General features: G+C 46.1%; 1 protein-coding gene across 1 annotated transcript; it reads left to right on the top strand.

Moving 5' to 3' along the window:
- Positions 1-4,264: 4,264 nt before the first annotated feature.
- Positions 4,265-10,610, top strand: LOC118084696 (olfactory receptor 52P1-like). The gene is made up of 2 exons (XM_060274162.1): positions 4,265-5,176; positions 8,173-10,610. The coding sequence occupies exons 1-2, from the start codon at positions 4,265-4,267 to the stop codon at positions 8,227-8,229; spliced, it is 969 nt and encodes a 322-aa protein (XP_060130145.1). The 3' UTR covers positions 8,230-10,610.
- Positions 10,611-11,447: the final 837 nt, after the last annotated feature.

Below are 11,447 nucleotides of genomic sequence, written 5' to 3'. Positions count from 1 at the left end.
AATAAATAAATGGGATGGATCCAGACTATGACAAGCCCAGATCTGAAAAAGCGGCTAGCTGGGGTTCATTTTGCAAACAGGCTTGTTAGTTTTCTACAGAAAGTTGGGGTTCATAATAAATTATGTTCGATTCTTCCCTCAAGTGCAGGTAATACTGGCCTCAATGGACTGACCGGGTCAAAAGGCACCTTCCTCTGTTCCTTTGACTATCTGTTCAGCAGGGCTTATCCCTGGCAAATGTGTTGGCAGTTGCAATCCTAATTTATTTGTCTTGATATGTTATTATTCTACATTGGTTTGGGGGGGGCCTTAACTGCAAAGACCAGCCATGAGAGCAAAACCACTGTTGTCATGGCAGCCTCTGATAATCTGATATCATTTGTACCAGAAACCATTGTTGACTGTGAAAACTTTTGGTTAGACACCAAAATTTCCTGTCCAAGTTCCTCTGGAGGGGAGGGGGGAGGTTATGGCATTTACACTGAAGGTGCAAAGAGAGTAAACTAAAGTTATGAGAGGGTTTTCAGAAGAGGGTGGTGTAAACACATTAGACAACTGGGCCAAAGCAAACAAGATGAATTTTAACAAGGAGAAATGTAAAGTACTACACTTGGGCAAAAAAAATGAAAGGCACAAATACAGGATGGGTGACACCTGGCTTGAGAGCAGAACATGTGAAAAGGATCTAGGAGTCTTGGTAGACCACAAACTTGACATGAGTCAGCAGTGTGATGCAACAGCTAAAAAAACCAATGCAATTCTGGGCTGCATCAATAGGAGTATAGCATCTAGATCAAGGGAAGTAATAGTACCCCTGTATTCCGCTCTGGTCAGACCTCACCTGGAGTACTGTGTCCAGTTCTGGGCACCACAGTTCAAGAAGGATACTGATAAGCTGGAACGTGTCCAGAAGAGGGCAACAAAAATGGTCAGAGGCCTGGAAATGATGCCTTATGAGGAACGGCTTAGGGAGTTGGGTATGTTTAGCCTGGAGAAGAGAAGGTTAAGGGGTGATATGATAGCCATGTTCAAATATATGAAAGGATGTCATATAGAGGAGGGAGAAAAGTTGTTTTCTGCTGCTCCAGAGAAGCGGACACGGAGCAATGGATTCAAGCTACAAGAAAGAAGATTCCACCTAAACATTAGGAAGAACTTCCTGACAGTAAGAGCTGTTCGGCAGTGGAATTTGCTGCCAAGGAGTGTGGTGGAGTCTCCTTCTTTGGAGGTCTTTAAGCAGAGGCTTGACAGGCATATGTCAAGAATGCTTTGATGGTGTTTCCTGCTCGGCAGGGGGTTGGACTGGATGGCCCTTGTGGTCTCTTCCAACTCTATGATTCTATGATTCTATAAAAGGAGTCGGGATGCCCATGAAATCCTTGGTGGGTGAGTCTATGGCCTTGTTCTTCCTCAAGTCTTGGCCTGTGATATCACCTTTGCTCTTCTGACAAGGCCCTTCCTTAAATACCTGATTGTAGCTCTCCTTGTTACATGGCTTAATTTCTGCGCATATGTAAAGCTAAGTGGGGGAACGCCTCTACATAAGCCTGCGTAATTTATATTCTCCAGAGAGCCGGGTTCGCGTCTCCGCTCCTCCACATGCAGCTGCTGGGTGACCTTGGGCTAGTCACACTTCTCTGAAGTCTCCCAGCCCCACTCACCTCACAGAGTGTTTGTTGTGGGGGAGGAAGGGAAAGGAGAATGTTAGCTGCTTTGAGACTCCTTAGGGTAGTGATAAAGCGGGATATCAAATCCAAACTACTCCTCCTCCTCCTCCTCCTCCTCCTCCTCCTCCTCCTCCTCTTCTTCCTCTTCTTCTTCTTCTTCTTCTTCTTCTTCTTCTTCTTCTTCTTCTTCTTCTTCTTCTTCTTCTTCTTCTTCTTCTTCAGCTGTAGTTCTGACCAAGTAAAGCAGGCATCCCCAAACTGCGGCCTTCCAGATGTTTTGGCCTACATCTTGTCTTGTCTTGACTTCAGAGAATCATCTGAACGCAGCCATTGCAGAAGAGAGTGTAGATTCCTTTCCACTTGAGCATCCTTTAGGTTTTTAAAACACAGAATCAGGTTGGTAAGATTTTTAATTTTATCTAGAGGAACTTGGTAATATTTGCTACAGTTTACCAATACAAAGTTGTGGTTTGCAGGAACTCTGATGGTGGGTCGCAAACCTACAAATAGAGCTCCCTGAAGAACCCTTGGGGCTAATGGGGACATGTAATAATAATAATAATAATAATAATAATATATTATTTATACCCCGCCTATCTGGCTGGGTTTCCGCAGCCACTCTGGGCGGCTTCCAACAGAAAAGTGAAATAAAATAATCTATTAAGCATTAAAAGCCTCCCTAAACAGGGCTGCCTTCAGATGTCTTCTAAAAATCTGGTAGCTGTTTTTCTTTTTGACATCTGATGGGAGGGCATTCCACAGGGTGGGTGCCACCACCGAGAAGGCCCTCTGCCTGGTTCCCTGCAACTTGGCTTCTCGCAACGAGGGAACCGCCAGAAGGCCCTCGGTACTGGACCTCAGTGCAATTACCACATAAGAGCCTACTGGATGAGGCCAATGGCCCCCTAGTCCAGCATCCTGTTCTCACAGTGGCCAACCAGATGCCTCAATAGGAAGCACCCCAGCAGGACCCTCTCCCCCTCCTGCGGTTTCCAGCAACTGGTATTCAGAAGCATTTCTGCCTCCGACTGTGGAGGCAGAACACGGCCCTCATGGCGAGAAGCTGTTGAGAGCCCTCTCCTCCTTCATGAACTTGTCAAATCCTCTCTTACAGCCATCTAGGTTGGTGGCAATCACTGCCTTCTGTGGAAGTGAGTTCTATAGTTTAGTTATGCACTGTGTAACATGCTTTCTTTCACATACCGTAGCTGTTTCATGTAGTAATGTATGGAAGTGAGAGCTGGACCATAAAGAAGGCTGATCACCGAAGAATTGATGCTTTTGAATTATGGTGCTGGAGGAGACTCTTGAGAGTCCCATGGACTGCAAGAAGATCAAACCTCTCCATTCTGAAGGAAATCAGCCCTGAGTGCTCACTGGAAGGACAGATCGTGAAGCTGAGGCTCCAATACTTTGGCCACCTCATGAGAAGAGAAGACTCCCTGGAAAAGACCCTGATGTTGGGAAAGATGGAGGGCACTAGGAGAAGGGGACGACAGAGGATGGGATGGTTGGACAGTGTTCTCGAAGCCACCAACTTCAGTCTGACCAAACTGCGGGAGGCAGTGGAAGACAGGAGTGCCTGGCGTGCTCTGGTCCATGGGGTCACAAAGAGCTGTTTCATGAGCTTGATGATGATAAAATTGATGCCGTTAATGTTGATGATCTCATGGGCTCTGGGCCGAATGCTGTCCCCTAGGAGTGTCAGTAGAGAGTATAACTTCCTCCGCTCCCAACTGGCTTGCAACTGGTTCTCCGCACATGGCTGCAGAAACGCAAAAGGACACGGCTGGCCATCATAGCACAAGCACAGGCTAAGAGTGTAGCCAGGCAGCATCTCCAACAGACCTTGGGAAGGGCAACAACTGAGATGGCCCCATTCGTCTGCTTGAGAGCTGGAGTTTGACTGAGACTGAGGAGCCCATGATAAGGTAACAACAGAGGGGAGCAGAAGGGTGATGCCAGCAGCCCGCTGGAGGCCACTGAAAACTGGCTCCAAGGAAGGGAGGCAGCTAATGATCCAGGCCTCCCTGTTATCATTGCCAGAACTGCTAGCTATTCATGGGGGTTAGGGGTCCAAGTAGACCTACCACTTCCATTTCCAAGCTCAACACCTCTGTTCTGATACAGGACTTAGTGGAAAGGGGTGAACAGTGCCCCTAGCCTGATGGAGTATCTTGATTCTTATAATAACTCTGTAGCTCATAGTATTGCTATTTTTTTTAATAAAAAAAAAGCGGTAGAGGAATGAGCTGCTCCAGTTTTATTCTCATTTTCTACCTCTGGTGTGGTGCTTTTAAGAACTGGGTGTTCATTCCCAATCAATGAAGTCCCTCCTAAACTGCTTGCTCCTAGTTTTGTGGTTAGGCCATACACTTGAAGATATGGATCTGGCCTTACTGATAATGGGTTTTGAACAATTTCTACCTCAGAGACAAAGAGAGCTGGTGCAGAAGACCAAGTGTTAAAGCACTACTGTATGTTCCTAACCACCTTGGTCTCACCTAGCCTTAAGCAGTGAGCGTAGTAGCACTATCTAACTTCCTTTTCGCCTTAACAGCAGGCTATGAAATGGTTCCGGGAGCCAGGTGGAAGCCATGGCATGCAACAATCGCTCCAACAGCAACCCCTCCGTTTTCATCCTAGTGGGCATTCCTGGCCTGGAAGCTGCTTACTTTTGGATGGCCTTCCCCTTCTGCTCCATGTATTTAGTAGCCTTGCTGGGCAACTTGACCATCCTCTTTGTGGTCAAGAAGGAGCCCAGCCTCCACTTGCCTATGTACTACTTCCTGTGCATGTTGGCCGCCCTCGACTTGGTGCTGTGCTCTTCCACGGTGCCCAAGATCCTTGCCATCTTCTGGTTCCGATCCCACTCCATTGGTTTCAAGGCCTGTGTCATCCAGATGTTCTTCATCCATGGTTTCTCAGCTGTGGAGTCAGGGGTGCTGCTCGCGATGGCCTTTGACCGCTACGTGGCCATCTGCGCCCCTCTGCGCTACACCGCCATCCTCACCAGCTCCGTCATTGCCAAGATTGGGTGTGCAGCCTTCGTGAGGGGCATCGGCTTGATGACCCCTTTGACTTGCATGGTAAGCCATCTACCATATTATGGGCCCAACGTCATCGCCCATTCCTACTGCGAGCACATGGCCGTGGTCAAGTTGGCCTGTGGAGATACCACACCCAACCACATCTATGGGATCACGGCAGCCACCTTCGTGGTGGGCTCAGACTCCATCTTCATTGCTGTCTCCTATGTCCTCATTCTCAGGGCAGTCATGGGACTCTCCTCTAAGGGGGCCCGGCAGAAATCCTTCGGCACTTGTGGCTCCCACATCTGCGTCATCCTGATCTTCTACACTCCTGCCCTTTTCTCCTTCTACACGCAACGCTGGGGTCACCACATCCCTGCCCACATCCACATCTTGTTGGCTGACCTCTATGTCCTGGTGCCCCCCATGCTCAACCCAATCATCTATGGCATGAAAACAAAGCAGATTCGGGAGCAAGTATTGAAGCCCTTCTACCCAAAAGGAGTCAAGGTTGAGTCCTGACTCCAACTGGTGTTGTTGTTGTTGTTGTTTAGTCATTTAGTCGTGTCCGACTCTTTGTGACCCCATGGACCAGAGCACGCCAGGCACTCCTGTCTTCCACTGCCTCCCGCAGTTTGGTCAAACTCATGTTCATAGCTTCGAGAACACTGTCCAACCATCTCGTCCTCTGTCGATGAGAAGGTTAGAACTTGTTACGATTTATCTGCATCTAGATCCACCTGCCAGCTGGAGCCTCCAAGCTTTGGGTAGCTCAGTTATTAGAAGTGTGGCTCAAGTTTCATTATTCTTGTCTCAAGTATACCAAGAAATATCTAAACTAATTAATTTGCCTGTCCAGGCTTCCTCACAACTGTCATTACTGAATATGTGGATGGACAACATATGACAGCTTGTTGAAGAGCTCCTGACATGGATTTTTGCTGCAGCCAGGATTTCAGTAGCCCATTACTGTAATGGGAAACCTTGAAAAATCTACACTTATCATTGTAATGTAAGAACATATGGATTTTGGCCATTGTGGAAAAAATCACACATAAATTGCATGTTTCCCAGAGGATGGGGGATCCAGAACATTTTTATGTCAGCTGGTGGGATTTTATTCTCTATGCTTCAAACTTCGATGCTCAACATTCACCATCCATACCAGTTTGGGAAATATGGGTGTCTAGATTTATATAGATTTATATTTGTGTGTCATCATTTCTTTCTCTTACTGTTTTTTTTGTTTTTTTGTTTGCTTGCTTGCTTGCTTGCTTGCTCTGGCTATGGTATGATGTAATACCTTGCTACTACACTTTTGAGTTGTTAGTAATGGGGGGGGGGGACGAGAAAGAGAGAGAAAGAAGAGTAGTTCTAAACACTTATTGGTCCCTGCATCACCTCCTAGCTTTCAGCCAAGTATTTGCCTCTCACGGAATCTATAGACAGAACTATTCCAACTTATAATAGGATCATCCAACACTTCCCACATTGCAAGATTTTAACTGCTAACCAAGCTGTCCAAAGTTAGGTGGAATGGACCATCTCAGGAGGCAATGGACTCGCTTTCATTGGAGGTTTTTCAACAGAGGTTGAGTGACCATCTCTTCAGGGATTCTTTAGTTGTCATTTCTGCATAGCAGGGGGTTGGACTAGATGATCCTCAGGGTACCTTCCAACTCCACAGTTCTATGATTCTCTGTGTTAAAACAACTGACAAGTTACTTACAAAAGATACTTAAATGTGATAAGCTGTAGAATGCCCTGGTTACCTCAGACGGTTGTTGTGCGGATAAAACTGGGAGAGGGAGAGCTATGTAATAGTATCACTGTATTCTGCTCTGGTCAGCCCTCACCTGGAGTACTGTGTCCAGTTCTGGGCACCACAGTTCAAGAAGGATACTGACAAGCTGGAACGTGTCCAGAGGAGGGCAACCAAAATGGTCAAACGCCTGGAAACAATGCCTTATGAGGAACGGCTTAGGGAGCTGGGTATGTTTAGCCTGGAGAAGAGAAGGTTAAGGGGTGATATGATAACCATGTTCAAATATATAAAAGGATGTCATATAGAGGAGGGAGAAAGGTTGTTTTCTGCTGCTTCAGAGAAGCGGACACGGAGCAACGGATTCAAACTACAAGAAAGAAGATTCCACCAAAACATTAGGAAGAACTTCCTGACAGTAAGAGCTGTTCGGCAGTGGAACTTGCTACCAAGAAGTGTGGTGGAGTCTCCTTCTTTGGAGGTCTTTAAGCAGAGGCTTGACAGGCATATGTCACGAATGCTTTGATGGTGTTTCCTGCTTGGCAGGGGGTTGGACTGGATGGCCCTTGTGGTCTCTTCCAACTCTATGATTATATGATTTCACCTTGAGCTTTGTGGAGGAGGAATATAAATGGGACATAAATGTAATGGCTGCTAGGCTCTTCCTCAATAAAAATGGAAACTGTTCTTGAGGTACATTGTAATCTGTGCTTGACTTCATAACCCTTCCGTGTTTTAATCTGCCTGCTTTTCAAGCTTTTTACCTGCTGCATTCTACCATTTGCTGATTAGAGTGTCATGGAATTCTACTCAGTATTGATCCAGAGCAGAACTCCAATGTATAGTTAGCAGAGTAAAAACCTAAACACGTTACAGGATTCCCAAAAATAGACCAGAGGCAGAGCTTTACTGCTACTGAAGACAGACGAGCATAATGGTCCCAAATCCAATACATTCAGAATTGGCACAGTCCATAAGAAATCTCTACACATCAGATCAATACTTTCTGCACTAAGAAATGCAAACTGACATAGAGGTTTTCTCCAGGTGTGGCGGACTGCCCTGTCTGTCCCGCAGGCCGGTTCTAAGCTCAATAACTGACTGAGTGATGAAGATTCTCAAAAACATTAGCCACCTCTCCTTCCCCTGGTTCCTTGTCCTTTCCTCAAAGAGAGCCATTGTCATGAAAACACCACCATTTCATGAACCTGTTACCCCCCCAAAAAAAGGAGGCTTCGCTTTTGCAGATCAACCCCCTAGACCCTGCAATATCCGCTGTCGGTCAGAGGTAGTGAACAGAGTTGACAACCTCTGTTGCTACAGACTCTCCCTCCCTCCAGCAGCAGAAAGAAGAGGCTTGAGCAAAGTGGGGAGCAACTTTTAAAACCTCAGAAAAGGTCCAGTCCCTCAGTCCTGTCAGTATGACCCCCCACCCACCCACCCAAAACGTATTGAGAACGTCTTGAAAGATCTACATTGGCTCCCAGTACGTTTCCGAGCACAATTCAAACTGTCTGCACCAAGGAGGAGACAGGGGATCTCCCTGAGGAGGTCAGTTCCCCAACACAGCAGCCAGATGTATGGAGGAACGTGACTCATAGAAGTAGAAGGCCCAGGGATCGCTCTGAATGCTTAGAATTACACAACTGTTTTGAAGTGCTCATGGAAGACGAGGAACAGACTCCACCTGAGGATCTCTCCCTCATCACAGTTGATGAGGAATATGAAGACGAGCAGCAAAGTCAGTCCTCCGGGAATATGCAGGTAACCTTGGAAGGGACAGCACATGGAAGAATCCCAACCAAGCCTATGAAGAGGCGTGTAGTGGTGATAGGGGATTCCCTACTGAGGGGTACAGAAGCAGTGATCTGTGGGCCTGACAAGATGTCTCGAGAGGTGTGCTGTCTACCTGGGGCCAAGATCAAAGATGTAACAGAACGGCTGCAAGGAATCATAAAACCCACCGACAAATACCCCTTCCTTTTGGTGCATGTGGGAACCAATGACACTGCAAGCCATAGCTTACAGAAGATCAAAAATGATTATGAGGCTCTGGGCAGGAAGTTGAAGCAATTAGATGCACAAATTGTCATCTCTTCTGTCCTCCCAGTTGAATGACATGGCCCAGGGAGAGAGGGAAAAATAGGGGAAGTGAACAACTGGCTTCGCAAATGGTGCAAACAGGAACGGTTTGGATTCCTAGATCACGGTCTGCAGTTTCTTGAAGATGGACTTCTGGCAAGTGATGGACTGCACCTCACAAAAGTTGGGAGGAATGTTTTTGCCACAAAACTCAAAAACCTCATCAGGAGGGCTTTAAACTGACTTATGTGGGGGAGGGAGACAGTGGTCCTGAAGGTAGGAGTCTATCAAATGCTGAAGATGATCATCCAAATGTCAAGGACCAAATGGAGCAAGCAGCATGCAGACCTAGTGGTGGGACGAAAATACCCTTAAATAAGAGACATGGGGGAATGATCAACGGTCTTCAATGTCTGTATACTAATGCACAGAGCATGGGAAATAAACAAGATGAACTTGAGCTCTTGGTACAGCAAACTAAATATGACATAATAGGCATCACTGAAACCTGGTGGGATGAGTCTCATGACTGGAATGTAGTAATAGAGGGATACAATCTATTTAAGAGAAATAGACCAAACAGGAAAGGAGGAGGAGTAGCTTTATATGTTAGGGATATGTATACCTGTGAAGAGATCCAGGATTTAAAACTTCAAAGCCAAATTGAGAGTATCTGGGTCAAAATTAAGGGAGAGAAAAACAACAGTGATCTCATTGTGGGAGTTTACTATAGATCCCCAAGCCAAACTGAGGACACAGATGATGCCTTCCTGGAACAGATGGCCAAGCATTCCAAAGGAAGTGAGATAGTAGTAATGGGGGATTTCAACTATCCTGATATTTGTTGGATGTCAAACTCAGCCAAGAGCATAAGGTCGAACAGATTCCTCACTGGCCTTGCAGACAACTTCATTGTCCAGAAAGTGGGAGAAGCAACAAGAGGAACAGCCATTTTAGATCTGGTCCTAACCAATAGTGATGACTTGGTTAGTGGGGTAGAAGTGGCAGGATCATTAGGTGGGAGTGACCATGCTCTTCTGGAGTTTATTATCCAGCGGAAAGGAGCAACCAAGCATACTAAGGTCCAAATTCTAGACTTTAAGAAAGCCAACTTCAGAAAACTTAGGGAAACGCTGGGTGAAATCCCATGGACAGTAATACTAAAAGGGAAGGGAGTTCATGATGGTTGGGAGTTTGTTAAAAGGGAGATATTAAAAGCACAACTTCAGGCAATACCAATGAGACGGAAACATGGAAGGTGCCTAAAGAAGCCAGGCTGGCTATCTAAAGAACTTTTGACCGAGTTAAGATTTAAAAGGGATATGTACAAAAAATGGAAAAGGGGGGAAATCTCCAGAGAGGAATTCAAACATATAGCCAGCACGTGTAGAGACAAAGTCAGAAAAGCTAAAGCACAGAATGAACTCAGGCTCGCTAGAGAGGTTAAAAGCAACAAAAAGGGCTTTTATGGGTATGTCCGTAGCAAAAGGAAAAACAAGGAAACAGTGGGGTCACTCAGAGGAGAAGATGGTGAAATGCAAACAGGGGACAGAGAAAGGGCAGAACTCCTCAATGCCTTCTTTGCCTCAGTCTTCTCCAAGAAAGAAAACAACGCCCGACCTGAAGAATATGGAGCAGATGATTCAGCAGGGGAAACACAGCCCAGAATAAGTAAGGAGGTAGTACAAGAATACTTGGCTAGTTTAGATGTATTCAAGTCTCCAGGGCCAGATGAACTACATCCAAGAGTATTAAAAGAACTGGCAGAGGTGATTTCAGAACCACTGGCAATAATATTTGAAAATTCCTGGAGAACAGGCGAAGTTCCAGCAGACTGGAGGAGGGCAAATGTTGTCCCTATTTTCAAAAAGGGGAAAAGAGAGGACCCAAACAATTACCGCCCAGTCAGCCTGACATCAATACCAGGAAAGATTCTAGAGCAGATCATTAAGCAAACAGTCTGTGAGCACCTAGAAAGAAACTCTGTGATCATTAAAAGTCAGCATGGGTTCCTGAAAAATAAGTCATGTCAGACTAATCTGATCTCATTTTTTGACAGAATTACAAGCCTGGTAGATGAAGGGAACGCTGTGGATGTAGCCTATCTTGATTACAGCAAGGCTTTTGACAAGGTGCCCCATGATATTCTTGTAAAGAAGCTGGTAAAATGTGGGCTAGACAATGCTACCATTCAGTGGATTTGTAACTGGCTTACTGACCGAACCCAAAGGGTGCTCATCAATGGCTCCTCCTCATCCTGGAGAGTAGTGACTAGTGGGGTGCCACAGGGTTCTGTCTTGGGCCCAGTCTTGTTCAACATCTTTATCAATGACTTGGATGATGGGCTTGAGGGCATCCTGAGCAAGTTTGCAGATGACACCAAATTGGGAGGGGCGGCTAACACCCCAGAGGACAGGATCACACTTCAGAATGACCTTAACAGATTAGACAACTGGGCCAAAGCAAACAAGATGAATTTTAACAAGGAGAAATGTACTACACTTGGGCAAAAAAAAATGAAAGGCACAAATACAGGATGGGAGACACCTGGCTTGAGAGCAGTACATGTGAAAAGGATCTAGGAGTCTTGGTAGACCACAAACTTGACATGAGTCAGCAGTGTGATGCAGCAGCTAAAAAAGCCAATGCAATTCTGGGCTGCATCAATAGGAGTATAGCATCTAGATCAAGGGAAGTAATAGTACCACTGTATTCTGCTCTGGTCAGACCTCACCTGGAGTACTGTGTCCAGTTCTGGGCACCACAGTTCAAGAAGGATACTGATAAGCTGGAACGTGTCCAGAAGAGGGCAACCAAAATGGTCAAAGGCCTGGAAACGATGCCTTATGAGGAACGGCTTAGGGAGCTGGGTATGTTTAGCCTGGAGAAGAGAAGGTTAAGGGG

This window comes from Zootoca vivipara, chromosome 4, assembly GCF_963506605.1.
Source record: "Zootoca vivipara chromosome 4, rZooViv1.1, whole genome shotgun sequence".
In the NCBI taxonomy this organism is placed as follows: Eukaryota; Metazoa; Chordata; class Lepidosauria; order Squamata; family Lacertidae; genus Zootoca; species Zootoca vivipara.
Note: the sequence above shows the minus strand (reverse complement) of the source record. Positions and strands in the feature narration are given on the sequence as shown.